A 22,756-nucleotide genomic window follows, 5' to 3' on the forward strand; every position below is an offset into this window, starting at 1 on the left:
AACATATTACCTGGCAAATTGTTGCTATCTACATCCTCCTGTTCGTTGGTGTATTTTTTAAAAAAAACTTGATTTCTACTAGAAAACACATTTGAATTTTTATTTTATTGAATATACTATTTTTGGTAGGATTATTTAATATACTATAATCTTCATAATATATCAATTTTACTTTTACAAAAAAAGTTATATATTTTATTAAAACGTAAACATGTATATTATCATCTATAATTTCTGTAAATTTATGGTGAAAAATAACAAAAAGAAGAACTCTCTAAACTCCTATTATGAATGTATATGTAAACAAAATACTAGTATACTGAACTGCCTGTATGAATAATCATCACATTAGAAATGAAACTTCTTCATCACTACTTATAAAACTTTCATAAAATAAAATAAAATAAAATAATTAAAGATCAAATGTTCTGTCCACATCAGAGTGTCGAAAATAATTTTCTAAATTTAGTGCTACATCTTTTAACGACAATTGTATGTCAATGAGATAATACCAATGGTGGAAACAAAAGAGAAGCATTACAAATTTGCTTTTATATACAAATCTATAAAGCACTATATAAGATTTTTTTTATCTTGGGTATAAGTTATACCGTATAATATATATATGGTCTTTTTAGATAAGAATAATAATATCAAACTGGTAACTCATTCAAGACGAGAAAAATAGAAAATCCATCTGTCACATAAAAAAAGCAGTTGGATTCTATTATATCATGTGGATCTCGTGAACTACCATAGAGCCAAAGGATTAATCACTGTCAATAATAATTCTATCTATTTATTATTCTGTTGTCACATATGTACAAAATATCGTATGTAAAACTTCTGAGTTCTGTCTGAATCGCTGAAATTTTCGCTAAATGTGCGCAATTAATTTCCCCGATCGCTTGAAGTTAAAAGTTACGACGAAAACACACTGACGTCAGTTTTTAAATTATTGGAAAGAATGAAAAAGAGTGTTCGTATCGAGATCGAGTAGGGTTGTATTATTACTAATCAAACACAATAAATACGAAACACCGTTTATTTCCTCACTCATTTTGATCACTGTACGTTTACGTAACACACCACACACCCCCAAAAATAAAAGAAAAAACACATCTTATATTTGAATATTTTGTACAGATTGGAGAACCACGTAGCCCCATCTCTTTTATTTCCAAAAATGACGAGAAATTCTCAAAGGGAATAGTTTATAATGTAAATAAAATTCCATAAATAAAATCAAAAGATATAAAGCAGCAAGAAAAAAATTAAAATAAAAGTCCATGCTTTCATATTCATTGCTTTAATCTCTCTCTCTCTCTCTCTCTCTCTCTCTCTCTCTCTCTCTCTCTCTCTCAGACATAGACACACAGCTAAGCTTCCCATCTGAAAGGAGTTTCATGTCCTTAAGGACCATATTATAACCTCTCTCTATCTCTCTCTAAAAGAAGCAGCAAAAAAACAGAGATTTATAGAGAGAGAGATTACTATGGCTCACATAAAGATCTAACAGAGACAGTGGTATAGTCCCACTTCCCCACCACCTAAGCTTCGATCATCATCATCATCATGGATCCGGATCCGGACCATAACCCGAATCATCGGCCCAACTTCCCTCTCCAGCTTCTTGATTCTTCTTCCTCCTCTTCCACTTCCTTAGCCATCATCCCTGCTTCTTCCGAACTTAGCTCCGAGCCTAAGAAGCCTCCTCCTAAGCGAACCTCTACCAAGGACCGACACACCAAAGTCGAAGGCCGAGGCCGTCGGATCCGTATGCCTGCCATGTGCGCTGCTCGTGTCTTTCAGCTAACACGTGAGCTTGGCCATAAGTCCGACGGTGAAACCATCGAGTGGCTACTCCAACAAGCTGAGCCGGCGGTTATAGCCGCTACAGGGACTGGAACCATTCCGGCTAACTTCACTTCTTTAAATATCTCACTTCGTAGCTCAAGATCCTCTCTCTCTGCTGCTCATCTTCGTACAACTCCTAGTAGCTATTACTTCCATTCTCCTCATCAGTCCATGACTCATCTTCAGCATCATCATCAGCAACAGGTTCGTCCCAAGAACGAGTCACATTCTTCGTCTTCTTCTTCTTCACAGCTTTTAGATCACAACCAAATGGGGAACTATCTAGTACAATCAACCGCCGGATCTTTACCTACGAGCCAGAGTCCTGCCACGGCGCCGTTTTGGAGTAGTGGTGACAACACACAGAACCTATGGGCTTTTAATATCAACCCTCACCATTCCGGTGTTGTCCCCGGAGATGTTTATAACCCCAACGGTGGTGGTGGCGGCGGTGGAGGTGGAGGTGGTGGTGGCGGTGGTGTCCATCTTATGAATTTTGCAGCTCCGATTGCTTTGTTTTCCGGACAGCCTTTGGCGTCTGGTTATGGAGGAGGTGGCGGCGGTGGAGAAAATAGCCATTATGGGGTTTTAGCGGCGTTGAACGCTGCTTACCGACCGGTGGCTGAAACGGCGAACCATAACAACAACCAACAAAACCGCGACGGAGAGCATCATCACAACCATCAAGAAGATGGAAGCACCAGTCATCATTCCTAGGCAAACACACACAAACATATATATTCTGTGAGATTTATTTTTCTTGGTCCTTTCGTTTTGTTTGTTTGTTCTTAACAAGCGTGTTTTTTTTCGCATTGCTTTTTTTTTTTTTCACTATTTCATATATTTTTTTCTTTCTAAATTCTAAGAGCTCTGATCAGATTTTTATCTTTATTCTTCTGATTAATGTATTGAGTAAGTATGAACGTGATTATCGATATATCTTAGTACGTACGTATGTGGATTTTGCTATTAATCTCTTTTCTTTGTTTTTTTCTAGAGGTTTTGGCCTCATTAAGTAGTACATTTGTCTTGTCAAATGTTTTTCTCCCTTTGAGTGTGAGAGTTTTCTAATGAGACACACTACTTGATTAGGGTTTTTGAACAAGTTTTCTATATTGTGTATTATATTATTGTATATTTCAGTACGGATAGTCTATAAGATATTATAAATTATCAATTAATCTCTTCGTTCATGGTTTAATTCCTTCGACTACATTGTCTCGGAGAGGTACATATTACGTTGGTTCTATCTCCTTTGATTTATTATTTTCTCGTTATGAATCACATCTTTTGGTCTGATCAATATTGGCTGGTCTATCAATGTTTGATGGTAATTAACTATAATAATATTTTGTTGACATGTTTATAATTAGTAATAAAATCATATTGTTCAAGTTAATAAGCATTAAAATGTGATTGGTTTGGTTATTACGAGTGTGTTGATGACGAGTGGATATGCATTAACTTGTAGATATGATACCATATTAATGCCAGTAGGTCTTTCTATCCGCATCGTTTGGGATACGTTTAATATATTCAATTTATAGCCGTTGCATAATTTTTATGGCATTTATTTTGCGAGAATGCTTGGTCTGTATAGTTCTATTTCCTATCAGCAATGAAACGTAAGACACAAGAAGTAGAACTATAAAAAAAATTATGTATAGATCCATATATGGTCGGAACTCGGAACTAATTAGGTCTCGTACGTGCTACATTTGAAGACGCACGATTTATAATCTCTGGATCAGTGACACTTATTATCAACTTTAATTCTTGTTATATGGAAATGTATATATATGCATTCATAGAATTGTGTTTATATGTCAGAGTTTTGCGAATTTCGGAGAGCCAAAAATTTCACCAAGAATATTTCAGTCTATGCTAAAAATTTGAAGAAATATATTTATACTGTAAAGTGAAAACAATGTGTCTAGAACGAAATTTTATTGAATGTAGATTTATGTTTCTATGCATGCATATGTAATAAGCATGTTAAAAAAACTCATGATGGTTAGAAAATTCCAGCTTTATCTTTAATTGGATGGATGGAACATCGATTATATGTAATCTATAATGGGGACATGGGATACATCGATTGAAGATGTAAAATTAGCCAGGAAATTTTCATCATACGGAAAAATACATGAGCACATGTAACATGCGTAATAACCATATCGCTGCATCTTGTGTCGGTCTACATTATTAGTTTTATGTTTACTATTTATGTACATACGGTCTTCCCATGCATAGGTATACATGCATATATAGAGAAACGAATGTGTAATAGACCTAAGCTGTATATAAATCAGAGATATCAACGAGCATGGGAATTGAGGCGTTAACAATTTTTAAATATTACACACAGCTCATTATATATATAATTAATTAATATTCTGCTAATAGAAACAAATTATTGTTCTATATAAAACCAATATGTATATATATTGAAAATAATACTTGAAGTTTCTGTAGATCGGTGTGAACCATTCCTTGACATCATAGGCCTGTCGGTTATATAATCTCATCCATATGTTATGTCAATGAATTAAACTGTTAAATAAAGGAAATTATCAAGCATTTTTACAAGAATATGCGATTTTTTTTTAATCTCAATAATATGACCAATAAGCTAAAAGTACATTAGATTTCACGGTGATAGGAAAAAATATATAGACACAGACACACAGATGATCTCATGAATCTTCTTTGATATTTGTATATTATTGTTTACGTATTACTTTTATAGATGATAAACATATAAGATACGAGAGTCATGAGTCTCATGACCGATCATTGTTTTTATGTCGGCGTTTTATTTTATACTAAAAAGAATAGGAAAGGGCACAAGTAGAAGTAGTAGTAATCTGGCATTACCCAATAGGTCCAAAAGGAATTAAAATGTCTATAAAGTATGCTTAAAATATAGATGTATGGATCTACGTAGGTATATATACCCCTTATAGAAGAGTGTATTCGTTGTTCTTGATCTGGAAAAGATTAGATGATCATCATTCCATCACTTGCTTCTCTATTATGTTTAATCAGACTACGCTAATACAATCATTCGTCATCTAATTCACGATAATCATTTTATATATTTTTAGAAGAAATAATGATAAAAAGACTACTGTAAAGGCATAAAATACCATATATATCATTATCAATACTTGAGACATAAATTTCGAATACCAAAAAAAAAAAGTCTTTATATGGTTTCAACCTTTTTCATGAGTGATATATGGGTGAATTAGGTCAGTAACCAAAACAAAAAAACTATAGTAGTAAATAACAGTATATATTAAAAAATTAGAAGATTAGGATGAGAGCAGTGCAAAATTATCAATGGTGGTGGAGGACAGTGATGGCTGGCCGGAGATAGTTGTCCGGCGGTGGTTGGCCGGTGGTGGCTGGCCGGAGATAGCTGACCGGAGGTAGCTGGCCAGAAGTAGCTGGTCGGCGGTAGCTGGCCGGAGGTGGCTGGCCGGAGGTGACTGGCTGGTGGTGGTTGGCCGGCGGTGGTTGGCCGGAGGTGGTACTTCGGTGGTGGCTTGCCGGAGTAGCCGGAAAAGTTCGCCGGAATTGTTCGCCGGATTTGGTGTCGGAAAAGTTCGCCGGGATTGTTGGCCGACGGCGGTGGCCGGAGGTTTGGCTGGAGGAAATTTAAACCCTTGAAGCACATTGGGAACCCTAGTGGTGATGGTGGTAAAGAGGTGGTGGTAGGAGGTAGAGATGGTGGTTTTAGGGGGTGGGGAAGGTGGTGGTAGGGGGTGGGGATGGTGGTGGAAGAGGGTGGAAGGAAATAGTAAGGGCAAGGGTAATATAGTATATATTATAGTTTATATAGAGTATATTAGTTATAAATGGTTAGAGTAGTTAGTGGGCTAATTATAGTTTTTTTGTTGGTTAGTGAGTGCAAATTCCCTTGATATATTAAAGAAAAAGAAAAAAAAACTAGACGAATCCTTTATATGCTCAGCCCCAGTTGGAATCCTCCAGCTCCATTAACTGATATAAGGTAGATAGAAAACATGGGCTCCTGTAAGGCCCATCCATTTATTAGATTTTTTTGTAAGCCCATGTTGGATTAAGCTGACAAGAACGTCAAGTACATATATATGGAATATGGTCTTTTCTAAGGCACAACCAAGGTCTAGATTCTAGAGAGTAATTACTAATTAGAGACCAGACTTGGGAGATTGGACCATCGATCAAGATTGAAGTTACTATTTTTAAAAAAATGTAGTACTAACATTCAAAATTATAATAGTTTTTTTTATAGAAACATATAAATTGATATAAGGAAGATGGTAATAACAAATACATAGCATATAGTAGAGTTAAGCCAATTATATGAGTAAATAATGGTAATAACAAATACTATGGAGTTACAAACCATTGTAGGTTTTCTTCGGTTCATTTCAATATCTTAGCATTGTGTAAACCATAATTTTCATGATTAATATAATTTCAGAAAATTAAAAATCATACTTATGAATATCAAATGTATTTCAAAATATATAAAATAATATCCCGCGGCATCGCGCGGGTCTAACTTAGTCATTATCAATACTTAAGACATAAATTTCGAATACGAAAATAGTCTTTATATGGTTTTCAACCTTTTTCATGATTGATATATTAAAAGAAAAAAAGAAAAAAAAAACTAGACGAATCCTTTATATGCTCAGCCCCAGTTGGAATAACTCCTCCAGCTCCATTAATTGATATGAGGTAGATAGAAAACATGGGCTCCTGTAAGGCCCATCCATTTATTAGATTTTTCGTAAGCCCATGTTGGATTAAGCTGAGAACGTCAACATGGTCTTTTCCAAGGCAAAAACCAAGGTCTAGAGACCAGACTTGGGAGATTGGACCAACGATCAAGATTAAGTTACTATTTTTAACAAATTGTAGTAACATTCAAAATTTTAATAGTTTTTTACTTTTTTTTTGTAGAAACATATAAATTGATATAAGGAAAAAATCACAAGTAATATTTCAAATTTCCAACAGGTGTGGTTGAAAAGGAAATAAAATTGTCCATAATAAAGTGTAAAATTTCGGTGCCTCTTTTTTACCCCAAAATTTTGAAAAGTAAAAAAAAAAATAGATTAAAAAAAAAACGAAGGGAGTGCACTTGGTCATAAAAGTCCAAGAAAGGGTCTCTGTAAGTGAAACCTGGCCTCCACTTTTGTTGTTTCTACTTCTACAGTGAGTGAGAGAAAGAGAGAAGAAAATAAAAAAAGGGGAAAGCTTTAGAAGTTGGAAGAGTTCAACTGGAGAGTAATAATGCCTTCAAATTCTGGAGATGATAATGTTCTTCAAGTTCTCATCAAGAACTTTGATGTCCTTGCTCTGTAAATCTCTCTCTCCTTGTTCTTTATTTCTCTTTACAGATCCTATCTTGATCTGTGTTTTTGGTGTTTACTAGATCCTATATTGGTTCCTTCGTTTTATTTCTACTAAGTTTAGCTACATTTTCTACTAGATAGGTTTTGAAAAATGAAACCCTCTTTAGATTAGTACTAATTTATGAAGTTTTGTGGATACTTACTGTGTCTGTGTTCTTGCTTTTGCAGCCCATTGGTTACTCTTGTCTACCCTCTGTAAGTGAAACCTCCCTCTCTCTCTCTCTCTCTCTCTCTCTGTCTCTCATATGATTTGTGTTAAATCTGTTTGATATGGCTAATTTAATTGTTGCCAAAAACTCACTTTCTAGGCCAATCTTGCGTTCAGATTTATTAGATGAACATTTGAAAATTTTGGGGTTAAAGAAATATAAAAACAAAATCTTTTAAAACTTTGATCCTCTGTCACTATATGGAATAAAAAAAAGTATTTCAGATGCACGTATACCCACACAAACCCACTTAGAATCCAAGACACGAGGCATTTCACTTTTGTAATAATTGAATTTTTTATGTTGTGCAAAACAGATATGCATCAGTGAAAGCAATAGAGACAAGATCATTACCAGAAGATGAGCAATGGCTCACTTACTGGGTTCTCTACGCACTCCTCTCTCTCTTTGAACTCACTTTCTCTAAACCTCTCGAATGGTTAGTGTGTGATTCATTAACACTTCAATACTTTTTCCTTACATAATTAGATAATAATACTTATTAGTTTTTGTTTTTGTTAATCATATAAGGTTTCCGATATGGCCATACATGAAGCTGTTTGGGATATGTTGGTTAGTGTTACCACAGTTCAACGGAGCACAACATGTTTACAAACATTTCGTAAGACCATTCTACAGAGATCCTCAAAGAGCCACCACAAAGATATGGTATGTTCCTCACAAGAAATTCAATTTCTTCCCCAAACGGGACGATGACGACATCCTCACTGCTGCTGAGAAATACATGGAACAACACGGTACCGAGGCGTTTGAGCGAATGATCGTTAGGGTAAGTAAAATTCTCACATTGCTCATTTACCTTAAAATGTTACATACTACATAATGGTATATTAGCTAATGTAATGTTGTGTGTGTTTTGTGGGATGCAGAAGGATAGTTATGAAAGAGGGAGGAGTACTAGAGGAAGCAATAATTACATGATCTTTGATGATGACTATAGGTACTAAAGTTACCACCATGTTACATTGGTCTCGGTCTGTTCTTAAACCGGTTAAGCTACTTTCAGTTTATAAGCTCTCGCTATGTGACTATAATATATATTGTCTGTCTGTCTCTATGGTTTTTAAAAAAATAATTTGCCAGGATTTATGTATAAGCTCTATCTAGTAAACATGATTTTGCTAAAGTTTCAGTTTATTTCACTCAAGATTAATATGGAATTCAATGTTAACAGTTAACATCTTTTAGTTTGTTTATTTTTGTGGGGGGGGGAAAAAAAAAAAAACATTTACTGTTTTGTGTGTGTAAGCAAAACTTTTAAGTCAAAATTCGTAGGGACCATTTCTGTCCGCTTTTGTCGCTGTTCTGTAGTACTTTGATGAGAAAAACAAATAATTAGAAATATTCAATTATTATCTTGTAACGAGTTGGGCTTATGGGCCGGGCCTAGATTAATTATTAACGATGTGCATATAGTTAGTTATGGAAATGATGAAATTAAAAGAAAGAATAATTAAAAAATATAAAAAAGAAAGAAAGGTTTTGAATACGGGAGCGAAGCATAGGCGTATAGGTGGGTTCTCTCAAATCACGACAAGCCTCTCAAAAATTTTTGCTCCTCCATCCTCATCGCCGGCGATCGACGACGGTACAGGCTTCTACGTCCGGCGAGGCTGGTTTTCGTTTTCGCATTTGATACTTATCGAGGCTTTCAGATTATTAGGATCGAAACCTGAGGCGTGCCAGCCCTGTGGCATTTTGGCTTTCGATATATCAAGAACAGGATTTGAAAATTTTGGTGAACAGGCGATTGAGAAAGCTAGGGTTCTAATTCCTGAGGATTTTTCCAGAGTGGATTTGTTGTTTTTTTGGTTTAATGTACATTTTGGACTTGAGGGTTTGGGGATTTTGAAAATTATTTCAATTTTGAAGGGATTCTAACTAGTAAGAATGGGTTAGATAGGATTTAGGAATGATTGGAACGAGATTCGAGTAATGTTAAACGGTTTGGTTGAGAATTATGATTCCAATTCAAAAGGGGATTAGCTCTTTGCAGCAGCTTCATCAATGGCTGATTCCTTGAGAATTAGTCTCTCTGAAAGAGACGTCGAACAGGTACCTTTACTCTTTATCATCAGCTGTGTCTTTATGTCATTTCTTGATAGTTAGTATGGTTTGAAGCAGTGTATTTTATAACATTGTGTAATGATTTTTTCCAGGCCATTACGTCTCTTAAGAAAGGGTCGTACTTGCTGAAATATGGACGTAGAGGGAAGCCTAAGTTTTGTCCATTCCAGCTCACAAGTGTAAGATTTTCATTTGACGCCATGATTAGAATTAGAACTCTCTGTGTTCCTTCTTGTTTTGCTCATATATATTATATGTGAATATATAGGATGAGTCTGCATTAGTATGGTACTCTGGGAAAGAAGAGAAGCAGATTAAGCTGAATCAAGTCCAGAGAATTGTTCCTGGACAACGCACGGTGAGTTTTTCTCTGCAATATGCGTGTTTCGTTCACAAAACAAGTACAGTTTCTTAATTATAAGTTAGAGTCTGAAATATTTTTATATCCCCATTTCGACTATTGTTACTTTGTAAGTTGGTGTTATGTTCTATTGGCGTCTTTTTATATTATCATTCTTCTTACCTCCACTTGTTCTTACTTTCATCTTAGACTCAATGGCTAAAGTTTGTTTCAGGCTACATTTAAGAGATATCCACGTCCTGAGAAAGAGTATCAGTCATTTTCGCTTATATGTCCCGACAGGTCCTTGGATTTGGTGAGTTTTCGTGCCATTTGCCAATTGTAGAAAAGCATTTAGAGAGTTCATGATTCATCTTGACTTTGTTGACGATTTTTTGGGCAGATATGTAAAGACAAAGATGAAGCAGAAGTTTGGGTTGTTGGTTTGAAGGCATTGATTACTCGTGTAAAAGTCTCTAAATGGAAAAACACTATTAAACCTGAGATCACTTCCGCTGAATGTCCAACCCCTCATGCTCGAAGAGTGTCTCCCTTTGTAACAATTCTTGTGAGTAACACCACGTTTCATGTTTTTAGGAATTTGAACATACACCTTATACTTTGCATCATCTTAATTACTACAGGATCAAGTTATTCAACCCTCTACTGAGACTTCTGCACCTAATCGGTTGGGAAAAGTGTTTGCTGACATTGTCTCAATAACTGCACCCGCCAGTAACAATCAGACAGAAGCCAATGCCAACACCTTCTCTCCATTTTCTCCAGCTCCTTCAATTGTTGAAAATTCAAATTCACGGTTCTCGACCAGTGACCCAGTTCGGATCAGTCTATCTAGCGTTTTGAGCACCTCTAGCCATGGTTCATTTCACGAAGACTTTGATGCCTTAGGTGATGTTTTTGTCTGGGGTGAAGCTATATATGATGGTGTACTGAGCGGTACTGGAAAGTCACTGAACTCCACGACAGAGGATGCCCTTTTACCGAAAGCATTAGAGTCAACAATTCTTGATGCCCAAAACATTGCATGTGGTAGGTGTCATGCGGTTTTAGTTACCAAACAAGGAGAGATCTTCAGCTGGGGCGAGGGAGCAGGAGGAAAGCTAGGGCACGGCATAGAAAAAGATGCCCACCAACCAAAGTTTGTTAATAGTGTCAGAGGAATTGGTTTCAAATCTGTAGCCTGTGGGGATTTCCATACATGCGCTGTTACTCAATCCGGTGATCTTTACAGTTGGGGTGATGGCACTCATAATGTCGATTTGCTTGGGCACGGGAATGAATCCAGCTGCTGGATTCCCAAGAGAGTGACTGGTGTCTTACAAGGAACTCATGTATCGTATGTCGCTTGCGGTCCTTGGCATACAGCAGTAGTTGCATCATCAGGCCAATTGTTCACGTTTGGAGATGGATCTTTTGGTGCTCTAGGTCATGGAGACCGGAGAAGCACAAGTGTGCCGCGTGAAGTTGAAAGCTTAAGTGGACTAATGGTAGTGAAGGTTGCTTGTGGCGTTTGGCATACAGCTGCAGTGGTAGAAGTGACTAATGAAGCATCTGATGCAGAAGTTGGCTCTTCATGCGGGCAAGTCTTCACATGGGGGGACGGCAAAAAAGGCCAGCTTGGTCATGGTGATTATGATTCAAAACTAATTCCCGAGTGTGTAGTCTCGTTGACGAATGAAAATATCTACCAAGTTGCCTGCGGACATAGTCTCACGGTTTGTCTTACATCCACAGGACATGTGTATACAATGGGTAGCACGGTTTATGGCCAGCTGGGAAACCCTACGGCCAAGGGAAACTTTCCTGCACGTGTTGAAGGAGACATAGTAGAGGCTTCTGTGGAGGAGATTGCGTGTGGTTCTTATCATGTTGCAGTCTTGACATCTAAATCAGAAATTTACACATGGGGAAAGGGATTAAATGGCCAGTTAGGCCAAGGAAACGTTGAGAACAAAATGGAACCAGCGGTTGTGGGATTTCTGAAAGAAAAGCAAGTGAAGGCTATAACATGTGGATCAAACTTTACTGCTGTGATTTGTGTTCACAAATGGGTACCTGGCTCTGAACATTCTCTATGTGCTGGTTGCCGCAATCCCTTCACCTTTAGAAGAAAACGCCACAACTGTTACAACTGTGGTCTGGTATTTTGTAAAGTATGCAGCAGTAGGAAGTCTCTGAGAGCTGCTCTGGCACCTGATATGAACAAACCATACAGAGTGTGTTACGGATGTTTTACCAAGCTGAAAAAGTCTAGAGAATCATCTCCTTCTACGCCAACTTCACAGGCCAGAAACTTTTTGAACATGCGGAAATCAACAGATGTTCCTGAAAGAGACAGCTTAACTCAAAGATTCCTCTCAGTGCACTCCAGAATATCGTCTGCTGATTCTTTATTGCATTACGGTGAAAGAAGGCACCACAGAAGAGACTTAAAATCTGAAGCAAATAACCGTAATGTCTTCCCTTTCATGAATGGCAGTTTACAGCCTCTTAGTTCACCATTATCCAAAGGATCAACAGCGTTGCCGAAAATTCCCAAGGTTAAAATTCCTGGTTCAGGAGTGAGCTCTCGCACAGCGTCTCCTGTTTCAGTAAAGTCAACTAGTCCACGTCGATCTTATGAAGTTGCAGCTGAGGAATCTAAACAAATGAAAGAAAGTTTTAGTCAAGAAATGGCAGGTCTAAAGGAACAGGTAGTGGTTTCTAACCATATCTAATTTCAGCTGTAGATTACATCAAAAGCAAATGCTTCTAGACCTAAAAGACTGTTTCTATTCACTGAACATTGTAGGTAGAACAACTTAATTTCAAAACCCACCAACTTGAAGAGGAACTCGAAAAAACTAGAAAGCAGTTGAAAGTGGTTACTGCAATGGCAGCAGATGAAGCAGAGGAAAACAGATCTGCAAAGGAGGTTATTAGATCTCTGACCACTCAGGTTTGACATTTTCCAGACTCAAACTCAACTACATTCATCTGTTTCATATATCGATCACCCATAACTTTACTATGGTCTTTGCAGATGAAGGAAATGGCTGAAAAACAATCTCAACAGGATGGTATTAACACCAACTCAAAGCACACAGACAAAGAGACATCAGGGACATTAACTCAGACTAGTAGCCAAACACATATAAGAAGCATGGTTTCTCATGATAGTCAAAATAACCTAACAAGTAGGAGCTTAGCTAACGGGCATAGGAAACACAGTGAGAAGCCAGAGAGAGTTGTGCAAGACGAACCAGGAGTGTATTTAACATTGTTGTCTTTACCTGGTGGTGGTAATGAACTCAAGCGTGTCAGGTTCAGGTATATGATTGCTAAGCAAAACAACATGACATATTATGTTATATCTCGTTCAAGCTCGCTAAAAACTTTGCTTTTATTGCAGCCGGAAACAGTTTACCGAAGAACAAGCGGAGAAGTGGTGGGGTGAAAATGGAGGTAAAGTGTGTGAACGCCACAACATTCTAGTGTCTTAGGACTCATGTGTCTTCCTACAGTAGAAAGAGAGACTAACAAAGATAAAGAAAAGATAGTGACATATAGAATAAAAAGAGAAAACACATTGATGTAGAATTTTTACTTGGAACATGATGTTTTTCTGATGTTCATAGAAAAAACTGTGTGATGTAAATTATATTTAATTTACTCTTTTGTGAATACAGTTTGTGTTGTTTGCTTATGATAAACAAACTCCTAGCCAGAGCAAGCAGATACTTAATTGTCATGCTTTAACCGAAAAGGTCAATCACACTCGCACAACTAAAGAAAGTAATCTCAATGGGTTTCACTTTTGTTAGTCCATGAGTTTATTTTTTTTACTCTCTTTCTGCCACGAAGTGAGAAAAACATTCCTTAATTACGAGTCACTTCTTCAAGAAGACGTAACGTATTATGACAATTTTATTCAACAAAAGAAACGGAACAAAATCTAAATTTTCGATTACAAAAAAATATCAGACTGTTTTAGGAAACAAATAAAACCGAAACTAAAAAAAAAAAAAAAAAGTAAACAAACAGAAAAGGAAATATACCAATTTATGATATTGGTAATTGTTACAAAGGAATGTTAAAGAAAAATCCCAAACCCCTGAACCCTTTCATCTTCCATTGTTCTCCATTCAATCTTCAGAGTTCCAGAGGTATGGTTCTGATCTTTGTTTATTTTCACCGATTTGATTTGAAAAATAACATTTAGGTGTTTGAATCCGTCAATTGTCAAAAAGACATAAACCGTGTTTTGTATTTTTCTCGTTAGCCTTGTTGCTTACACTTCTTCCTTCATGTTTCTCCTAAAAACCCTAATTTCGGTTCTATATATCTTATAGCTTGAATAAATCCTTAACTCTGTGTGTGTATGTTGCAGAATCATGGCTACAACAACACTTAACTCCTCCTCATGCCACTTTCCATCAAGCACAAGACTCTATAGCGAGAGCTATCTCGGTCTGAGACCGACCGTGAGGATTAGTTATCCCCGAAACCTAACCGCTCCACGTGGCTATCTTGCTGTAAAAGCAAACGGAGGTCCAGCTTCCGTGGTGTCTGCCGCGGCTGCTGTAAAGGAGATGGTAAGAAGAGAGAAGTATCCAGAAGAATCAATTGGTTTCGTGGGCGAGATGAGACTCGTGGCGATGAGATTGCACACTAGAGATCAGGCAAAGGAAGGAGAAAAAGAATCTAAATCTCCAGAGGAAGGTCCTGTGACTAAATGGGAGCCGACTGTGGAAGGATACTTACAGTTTCTTGTGGATAGTAAATTGGTTTACGACACTCTTGAAGGGATCATTGACGAATCCGATTTCCCAACTTGTGAGTTTCTTTCTCATTTCTTATGAATTTTGAGTAGTATCATGTCGTTTCATTTAAAGAGTTTGAAGTGGTTTGGAAAAGGTAGGTCTTGTCTTTATAATGTTTTTCATGTGTAACATTTTGTTAAATTCTCTGTTTTTGTTTACGAGTAGATGTTGTGTTCAAGAACACGGGATTGGAAAGAGCTGAGAAACTTGGGAAGGATTTGGAGTGGTTCAAGGAACAAGGTTATGAGATTCCAGAGGCAATGGCTCCTGGTAGAACATATTCTGAGTATTTAAAAGTTTTAGCAGAGAGGGATCCTGAAGCATTCATTTGTCACTTTTACAACATTTACTTTGCTCATAGTGCCGGTGGCCAAATGATTGGTACAAAGGTAAAAAAGAAGAAAAACTTTCTGCACTAAACTCACTTGGAAGTTGTAACTAGTTTCTGAAACTTTAATTTGCAGGTATCTAAGAAGATACTCGATGGTAAAGAACTTGAGTTCTATAAATGGGATGGCCAACTATCTCAGTTGTTACAAGATGTGAGGAAAAAACTGAACAGCGTTGCAGAGGTATTGAACATATATATAACACTATCTATAACAGGAAGGATTCATTGTAATGGGGCTAATGTGGATTTTGTTATTTGAATGGGCAGTGGTGAACAAGAGACGAGAAGAGGCATTGTTTGCAAGAGACTGAGAAATCGTTCAAGTTCTCTGGTGAGATTCTTCGTCTCATATTGTCCTAATTTGTTTCACAAACTCTTCAAATATTCAATAAAGCATTTTGCTAGTTTGTGGAGTTTATAAAATGAAGAGGACAAAAGTTTGGTTTTGGTGGAACTGACTCACTCAGTACAATTCGGATTTTTTAATGTACTTTGTCCCTATGAAATACACTAGAGAACAAACAAACAAACAATGTAACTAGTTATTGCAAAAAAAAAATATAAAATATAAAATTATGTATTTGAATTATTTTATTTCTGTTGGGAAATGGATACGAACATTCGTTATTACACAATACACACATAGTTTTTACACACAGACACACTTAACGATCATAATAGAAATATTTATTGTACACTCAAGCAAGTATTCAAAGTTGAAGTTTTACCGTGTTTGGAGAGGAAACAATGGTTCAACATCTGACCACGACGAAGACGACCCAGTAACAACATTGTATTGAGAAGCTGGAGCGGTAACTACAACATTGTTCCTTGATTCTACACTTATGATATCTTCCACAACTCCTTTGTTTTCTTCTTCCTCTTCCTCGTTCTCGCTGATATGCTCTTGCGGTTGCATATCTCCGGAAGACATACGAATATTATCAAGCTCCATTGACACTTCTCTCATGCTTGGTCGTTTCCTCCCTTTCAGATTGAGACACTTCCTCGCAACTTTCGCCGCTGCAGTCACTTGACTCAACATGCAATCATCTCTTATTCGAGCATCAATGATGTCGAAGAGTTTGTTTTCTTTCACCGCTTGAATAAAATAAGTTGCCAATGTCCTGTTTTCTTGAGACCGCAAAAAAGAAATGGACTTTTCTCCGGTTATCAACTCGGCTAGCACAACCCCAAAGCTGTAGACATCACTTTTGTCTGTGAATTGGCTAGACTGAAAGTACTCTGGATCCATATATCCCACAGTACCCGAAACTACTGTTGTCAAGTGGGTATGATCCACTGTTACCGATCTTGAAGTTCCAAAATCAGATACCTTGGCTCGATATTTTTCATCCAACATTATGTTTGTGGACTTGACGTCTCTGTGATAAACTGGAGAAGATGCATACGAGTGCAAGTATGAGAGAGCACTAGCGATATCTATAGCCATGCGGAGACGCACTTTCCAAGTAGCCATCGTGTTATCATCAAACTCGTCATGAAGATGTTCGAAAAGGTTACCATTAGGAACAAATTCGTAGACGAGAAGTGGGACATGTGTCTCAAGGCAACATCCCAAGAGTTTCACGATGTTCCTATGGTTGATCTGTGAAAGAATGACAACCTCATTGATGAACTCTTCGAGCTTGTCTTCGTCCACGACTTTGGATTTTTTTACCGCTACAATTCTTCCATCGGCAAGCATTCCTTTGTACACGGTACCTTGACCACCCTGACCAAGTATTCTATCTGAACTGAAGTTTTCAGTAGCTTTCTCCAAATCCTTCGAACCGAACACTTTTGTCGTCTCGACGGTGCCTTCTGCGGAAGTCAATTGTTGTTGCAACAATAGACCCCCATTACGCTTGAAGAACTTCTTCTTTTTGTGTAACTCTCTTTGCTTTTTAATAAACTTGTATAACAAGTATATTCCACCAACTAAGATTAATGAGCCAAAACTAGCCCCAAGTCCTGGAAACTCAAAAAAGAAAGCAAAAACGTTTTTTTTTTCGTTTATTTACTTCTTGGGTAAATGGTAATATATAAAAAGTTCATCATCATTGTTGACGAAAATGTTGGTCATCACCATTATAAAAGGCAAAAAGGGCGTTAAATGGAGACACGCACAAATTTTGGGATAAAAAAAAATTCCCTCAACTTACCTATAGCAAGTGGCCGATGATTTGTGTACACACAGTCATAGCTTCCGTGCAAATTGACACAAGAAGCGCGTGGGCCACAGAAAGTTGAAGTTCCATCAGATAATGGTACTTGGCATTCATTAAAATCTGGTTTTCAAAATATAAGGATTGTAATTTAATGATGATTTCATAAGGTTAATTTGACCATGATCATAGAAAACTTCAATTAAAACCACAATTACTACTAACCTTTGCATCCGTCCAAAAGGTATGGGTTGCCTTGGAAACCAAATCTGCATGAGCATCTTGCATAGCTTAGATAAGCATTGTAGTCGCATAGACAACTTGTATCGGGAGCCCTCCCATTATTACTTTCGTACTCTTTTTTGTACTCTTTTACATCATAGCATCCCAGAGACTTCGTAAAAGAATGATTCGCCGTATGGATAAACCAACCTAGCTCAACTGTACTGTATCCTCTAGCATGAAGCATTTGCGGATCAGATTCACTAGACAAATAATGTGCCTTGTTTGTCAAGAAGGCAATTTTGCATCCTCCCGTTGCCGTGGTGTTTTCGATGGTGACACCAACAGTTTGTTGAATCATATCAGGCATGTTTGCCTTGCAGCATTTAACACCGTTGCAACTTTTTTCATCCATAGTGCTGCTTTCATTACAATACCTGTCATTGTAGCCATACTTGGTATTACATGTGACTGCTGCAAGATAATCTTTAGTAGGGGTATGCGTATGGTAATTTTTGCCGCAGCTTGATTTGCATCCCACTATGCTTGGCTCGACATTTGTCAACGATGCCTTGTTGTCGCAACCAACCGCTATCAGTGTATTTCCCTTGCTAACGTAAAAAGGGGTATCCGTCAAATTCAAAAGTGATCCAGTTAGCACTTCTCCGTTGCTTGAGCATCCCTTTGAAGTTATTGGGTTTTTTATGTGAATTGACCCATACCTAAACCGAGTCGGAAGAGAGATATTCACAACTTCCTTGTTGATTACGGAAAGAAAAGGGACGAGCTTTCCTGAAGTAGAGGAGGCATTACATGTAATTTCGTACCACTTCTCCATATAACAACCCTTTCCGATTCCAAAAGGGTACGGGATCTCGATTCCTCCACACTCGGATTGACATGAAGAAACTGTCAGATTAGCCGAATCTAGAATAACAAAAAGTAGCAAAAAGAAGAGAATCGAAAGAGAAAAACTATTATAAGAAGAACTCATGTTTATGTTCTGCTCAAGAAAAATTTGTTCTTTCTTCAATATCATAAGGGCATATGGCTAGGCTCTAGAATTTGAGTTTTCTACATTCTTTTAATTCCGTCAAAGAACTGACGCACTGATTGTAAAAAAGTTTTCCTTTGAATACTATAATTTAACATTACATTCAAAAAAATAATATATTATATTTTGCAAAAGCAAACAGGTTTTTAATTTGTAGGGAGAGTGTGTATAAATTAATAAGATTCCGTTTACTTGGACAAGTCTCAGGTCTTCGTATCTCACAACCACATATTTGCTTCTCTCTGCTCATTTACTCATTTTTTTTCTTCCCAATTGACTCCCTAAATCAATAATGCAACTCTCCATCCTTTTGAATTTTCTTAAAATAGTGGAGAGAGAGCAAAAAAAAAATATTTATATGGAAAAAAGATGGCTAGCTACATGAAGTATAGGTGAATACATGGTCACACATACCAACTATACTATTGTATATTTAACTACACAAAATATATGTATTACATGGCCACAATCGCCACATGCATGAGCTATATGACGTCATGTGTTCAACACCATAGACATACAATCTGGTACACTGATTGATTAATTCTGGTGAAAACCAGTGTTGACTCCGGCGTTGACCAAAAAAAATTTTCTAAAATTAAAAATAAAAATAAGAAGTTATTATATTAAATCATTTATGGTTTTTATTAATTAAAAAATATTCTATTCAATATCTAAATATTTTTTTATATATTTCCTAAATATATCTTAAATGTGAAATAGAGAACCCAAACCTTAAAAAAATTTCTAAAAATTAATTTAACATATTGTAATTGTGTAAAAGAGGATCAAAAATGAAAATGTTCATATGTTAAAAGTAAATATTGTGAATTTTTGTTGTTGTTGTTTATATGTTAATTCAATATCTAAAGATATTTTTAATATATTTCCTAAATATATTCTAAATGTAATATAGAGAACTCAAACCTTAAAAAAAAATTCTAAAAATTAATCTAACATATTGTAATTGTGTAAAAAAGAGTAAAAATGAAAATGTTCATATGTTAAAAATAAATATTGTTAATTTTTTGTTGTTTATATGTTATTTTGAGTATGTAAATTTTAAAGAAAAGAGTGTCTAAATTTTTTTATAACAATTACCATGCAAAATTTAGAGTAAATAGTCATATATTCAATCTTTTGCATATTATTTTCTAATGAAAGTAGTTGAATTTAATTTTATTGATTTTGTAGTAATTAAATAATCTGATTATGAGATATTTATATATATATATATATATATATCTTGAAAATAATTATAAATTGTTTTTATATCTTGAACATAATTATAAATGATTTTATATCTTGAAGATTATTATAAATGAATTTTTCTATCTTGAAAATAATTATAAATGATTTTTATTTAACTATTTACTTTAGCTTGAAAAATAAAAAGTAATTAATTATAAGAATGAATATATTAGAGATATATAAAAAATAATTTGGATATTGAATAGAAAATATCTTTTAATCATGAAAATCCATAAATAATTTACTATAATAATTTTTATTTTTATTTAGAATTTTCTTTTTAAGTGTTGGTCAACACCGGAGTCAACACAGGTCTTTGCTGGAGTCAATTGACCGGTGTACTGGATTATATGTCTATGATGTTAATCGTATAATGTCATATAGTTCATGCATGTGGTCATGTAATACATATACTCTGTATAGTTGAGTATACAATAATAATATACTTGGCATGTGTGACCATGTATTCACAAATATAGCATAGTTGAGTATACAATCGATTCCTATTTATATACATTGCCCGGTTTCATCAAATTAACATAGGCCCATTAAGCTCTATCAAGCCCATTTCTAAAACTAAAACCACCAAACACTTAAAAATTTCCCAATCCTCGAACTCGTATACTCTCACTCGCAGCTAGAGTGCGTGAACACCAGTCTCTATCTTCTTTGTCAATTGTCAAAATCGGCGATCATCTAAAGCTATCATCTTTCTCCTAAAACCCCATTTTTTTCCACTCAGCTTCCTTAATCCCAACAACAACTTCTTCACATTCAAGGTTTGAATTAACACCAACTTTACTCTGTGTTTTCATTTCGAACGAAACTGCTTTAACCTTCTCCTTCTTCTTCATTTTCACATAAATCTTGCTTTGTTTAGTCAATATACGATCTTAAAGTCTGTAACTTTCAATTCAATCCTTCATTCTAAGTCACGGGTAGATCTTTAGAAACCTTAATTTCACAACTCAATAGCACAATTCGTTGATAATATTCTCAATGCGTTCCTCTGTTTGTGTGTGTGTGTGTGTGTGTTTTGTAGATTCATGGCTACTACACCGATCTTTAACGCCTCGTGTAGCTTTTCTTCGACCAGAGGAATCGATTGTAAGAGCTTTATTGGTCTGAGATCAACTGTGAGTAAAGTGAGTGTTGCTTCTTCTCGAGTTGCTACTAGTCAACGTCGTAACCTTGTCATAAGAGCTAGTGAATCGGGTAATGGACACGCTAAGAAGCTTGGAATGAGTGATGCTGAGTGTGAAGCCGCTGTAGCTTCTGGCAATGTTCCAGAGGCTCCTCCGGTTCCTCCTAAACCGGCTGCTCCGGCTGGTACACCTATAGTTCAGCCTCTTGTGAGTATCCTAATCACTTTATTTCATTGATTGAATCTGCTTCTAATTGCATTGTACAAGATGATCGGTTCTTTGATTGATTTAGCTGCAAGGTTGAAACTTTTTAAGAGGCTTACTGTTTTTAACTCTTCTAATGTTTACTTATTTGCTTGCAGAATCTAAACCGACGTCCACGTCGTAACCGTGCATCCCCTGTTACGAGAGCTGCCTTTCAGGAAACTGACATCTCCCCTGCAAATTTTGTATACCCACTTTTCATTCATGAAGGTTTGTTAGTTTCTTTTGTATTCTGACTTTAAACATCTCTCATTGGGGTCTCTATTGTCTTTAATAAACATTATGTGGTTTCTGGAATTTGGCAGGTGAGGAAGACACACCTATTGGAGCTATGCCTGGTTGCTATAGACTTGGCTGGAGGCATGGTCTTGTTGAAGAGGTTTTGACCTTGTGTTTTTGATTTGATTCATTTATATGTTGCCGCCATGTTACAAGAAAGTGAATTTTTTTGGTCTGATTTCTTTTACAAACAGGTTGCAAAGGCTCGAGCTGTTGGTGTCAACAGTATTGTCTTGTTCCCTAAAGTTCCTGAGGCTTTAAAGGTCTTTCACGCTTCTCTTCTCTTTGTGTGTATATATGTTCTTGAGTTGTATCTTTAACGCTTTGTTTTGGCGTCCATTTTGTAGAATCCAACAGGGGATGAGGCATACAATGACAACGGTTTGGTGCCTCGAACAATTCGTCTTCTCAAAGACAAATATCCTGATCTTGTAAGATCCGTAATCTCAGTTTTTTAGTTATACCAGGAGATGAAAAATGTTGTAATTTGCAATTGTGACAAGTGTTCTCCTCTGTTGCTAGGTTATCTACACTGATGTGGCGTTGGATCCCTATTCGTCCGATGGTCATGATGGGATCGTTAGAGAGGATGGTAAGTATTTCTACCCAAATTCCATCTGGTACATTTTAGTTGGAACTCTGATACATTTTTATCTATGTAGGTGTGATCATGAATGATGAAACTGTACACCAGCTGTGCAAGCAAGCTGTTTCCCAGGTTCACCTTTTCGATATTAGTGATTCAAAATGTCTGAAATTTTTTCGTACTAATAAGATATCAATGATCTCTCCTTCTCTCTTTCCAGGCTCGAGCTGGTGCGGACGTCGTGAGTCCAAGCGACATGATGGATGGACGAGTGGGTGCCATCTGCGCAGCTCTTGATGCTGAAGGATTCCAGAACGTGTCAATCATGTCGTACACAGCAAAGTAATAATCATACATTTATTTTTCCCTCAATAGCTTTTCTAGAAGTTGTTTGTTCTGTCTAATTGTATAAAATTTTCTGCCAACAGGTATGCAAGTTCATTTTATGGTCCTTTCCGTGAAGCCCTGGACTCAAACCCACGCTTTGGAGACAAGAAGACGTAAATCCCATCAACCCTTATTGATACTGAATTTGCATTTGTTTTGCTAACCCTAGCAGTTACAAACTGACGTTGTGAACTATATAGGTATCAAATGAACCCTGCAAATTACAGAGAGGCCTTGATTGAGGCACGAGAAGACGAGGCTGAAGGAGCAGATATTCT

General features: G+C 36.4%; 6 protein-coding genes across 7 annotated transcripts; 5 read left to right on the top strand and 1 right to left on the bottom strand.

Annotated features, from left to right (window-relative positions):
- The first annotated feature begins 1,110 nt into the window (after positions 1-1,110).
- Positions 1,111-2,830, top strand: LOC147944958 (transcription factor TCP15-like). Its single transcript, XM_087451413.1, has one exon. The coding sequence runs from the start codon at positions 1,576-1,578 to the stop codon at positions 2,572-2,574; it is 999 nt and encodes a 332-aa protein (XP_087307539.1). The 5' UTR covers positions 1,111-1,575; the 3' UTR covers positions 2,575-2,830.
- A 4,106-nt stretch (positions 2,831-6,936) lies between these two features.
- On the top strand, positions 6,937-8,627 carry LOC147944959 (HVA22-like protein c). Its single transcript, XM_087451417.1, has 5 exons — positions 6,937-7,217; positions 7,440-7,466; positions 7,797-7,919; positions 8,012-8,270; positions 8,371-8,627. The coding sequence occupies exons 1-5, from the start codon at positions 7,150-7,152 to the stop codon at positions 8,446-8,448; spliced, it is 555 nt and encodes a 184-aa protein (XP_087307543.1). The 5' UTR covers positions 6,937-7,149; the 3' UTR covers positions 8,449-8,627.
- A 313-nt stretch (positions 8,628-8,940) lies between these two features.
- LOC104750821 (PH, RCC1 and FYVE domains-containing protein 1) lies at positions 8,941-13,625 on the top strand. The gene is made up of 9 exons (XM_087451414.1): positions 8,941-9,556; positions 9,661-9,747; positions 9,837-9,926; positions 10,144-10,224; positions 10,312-10,476; positions 10,553-12,622; positions 12,721-12,867; positions 12,952-13,238; positions 13,321-13,625. The coding sequence occupies exons 1-9, from the start codon at positions 9,509-9,511 to the stop codon at positions 13,409-13,411; spliced, it is 3,066 nt and encodes a 1,021-aa protein (XP_087307540.1). The 5' UTR covers positions 8,941-9,508; the 3' UTR covers positions 13,412-13,625.
- A 292-nt stretch (positions 13,626-13,917) lies between these two features.
- Positions 13,918-15,576, top strand: LOC147944960 (heme oxygenase 3, chloroplastic-like). The gene is made up of 5 exons (XM_087451416.1): positions 13,918-14,074; positions 14,299-14,744; positions 14,897-15,120; positions 15,196-15,303; positions 15,390-15,576. The coding sequence occupies exons 2-5, from the start codon at positions 14,303-14,305 to the stop codon at positions 15,393-15,395; spliced, it is 780 nt and encodes a 259-aa protein (XP_087307542.1). The 5' UTR covers positions 13,918-14,074; positions 14,299-14,302; the 3' UTR covers positions 15,396-15,576.
- Positions 15,577-15,695: 119 nt separating this feature from the next.
- On the bottom strand, positions 15,696-18,764 carry LOC147944961 (wall-associated receptor kinase-like 9). The gene is made up of 3 exons (XM_087451415.1): positions 17,516-18,764; positions 17,288-17,413; positions 15,696-17,096 (listed from the first exon to the last, which is right to left on the bottom strand). The coding sequence occupies exons 1-3, from the start codon at positions 18,549-18,551 to the stop codon at positions 15,847-15,849; spliced, it is 2,412 nt and encodes an 803-aa protein (XP_087307541.1). The 5' UTR covers positions 18,552-18,764; the 3' UTR covers positions 15,696-15,846.
- A 1,691-nt stretch (positions 18,765-20,455) lies between these two features.
- LOC147944962 (delta-aminolevulinic acid dehydratase 1, chloroplastic-like) lies at positions 20,456-22,756 on the top strand (the record flags this gene model as incomplete). Of its 2 annotated transcripts, none has more annotated exon segments than XM_087451418.1 (11): positions 20,456-20,596; positions 20,860-21,169; positions 21,325-21,436; positions 21,532-21,605; positions 21,700-21,768; positions 21,853-21,936; positions 22,028-22,097; positions 22,168-22,223; positions 22,312-22,433; positions 22,520-22,591; positions 22,679-22,756. In XM_087451418.1, coding segments are annotated over 10 exon segments (1,043 nt in total), but the record flags the coding sequence as incomplete, so codon positions are not given.

This window comes from Camelina sativa, chromosome 5, assembly GCF_030686135.1.
Source record: "Camelina sativa cultivar CO46 ecotype springtype chromosome 5, ASM3068613v1".
Lineage (NCBI taxonomy): Eukaryota > Viridiplantae > Streptophyta > Magnoliopsida > Brassicales > Brassicaceae > Camelina > Camelina sativa.

Coding starts and splice junctions, on each gene's coding strand:
- LOC147944960 (XM_087451416.1), top strand. CDS start 14,303: ATGGCTACAACAACACTTAACTCCTCCTCATGCCACTTTCCATCAAGC. Junction 14,745..14,896: donor CGAATCCGATTTCCCAACTT/GTGAGTTTCTTT, acceptor GTTTACGAGTAG/ATGTTGTGTTCAAGAACACG. Junction 15,121..15,195: donor GCCAAATGATTGGTACAAAG/GTAAAAAAGAAG, acceptor TTTAATTTGCAG/GTATCTAAGAAGATACTCGA.
- LOC104750821 (XM_087451414.1), top strand. CDS start 9,509: ATGGCTGATTCCTTGAGAATTAGTCTCTCTGAAAGAGACGTCGAACAG. Junction 9,557..9,660: donor CTGAAAGAGACGTCGAACAG/GTACCTTTACTC, acceptor GATTTTTTCCAG/GCCATTACGTCTCTTAAGAA. Junction 12,868..12,951: donor TTAGATCTCTGACCACTCAG/GTTTGACATTTT, acceptor TGGTCTTTGCAG/ATGAAGGAAATGGCTGAAAA.
- LOC147944959 (XM_087451417.1), top strand. CDS start 7,150: ATGCCTTCAAATTCTGGAGATGATAATGTTCTTCAAGTTCTCATCAAG. Junction 7,218..7,439: donor AACTTTGATGTCCTTGCTCT/GTAAATCTCTCT, acceptor TTGCTTTTGCAG/CCCATTGGTTACTCTTGTCT. Junction 7,920..8,011: donor TTCTCTAAACCTCTCGAATG/GTTAGTGTGTGA, acceptor TAATCATATAAG/GTTTCCGATATGGCCATACA.
- LOC147944961 (XM_087451415.1), bottom strand. CDS start 18,551: ATGATATTGAAGAAAGAACAAATTTTTCTTGAGCAGAACATAAACATG. Junction 17,414..17,515: donor CCTTTTGGACGGATGCAAAG/GTTAGTAGTAAT, acceptor TTTGAAAACCAG/ATTTTAATGAATGCCAAGTA. Junction 17,097..17,287: donor TCATCGGCCACTTGCTATAG/GTAAGTTGAGGG, acceptor TTGAGTTTCCAG/GACTTGGGGCTAGTTTTGGC.
- LOC147944958 (XM_087451413.1), top strand. CDS start 1,576: ATGGATCCGGATCCGGACCATAACCCGAATCATCGGCCCAACTTCCCT.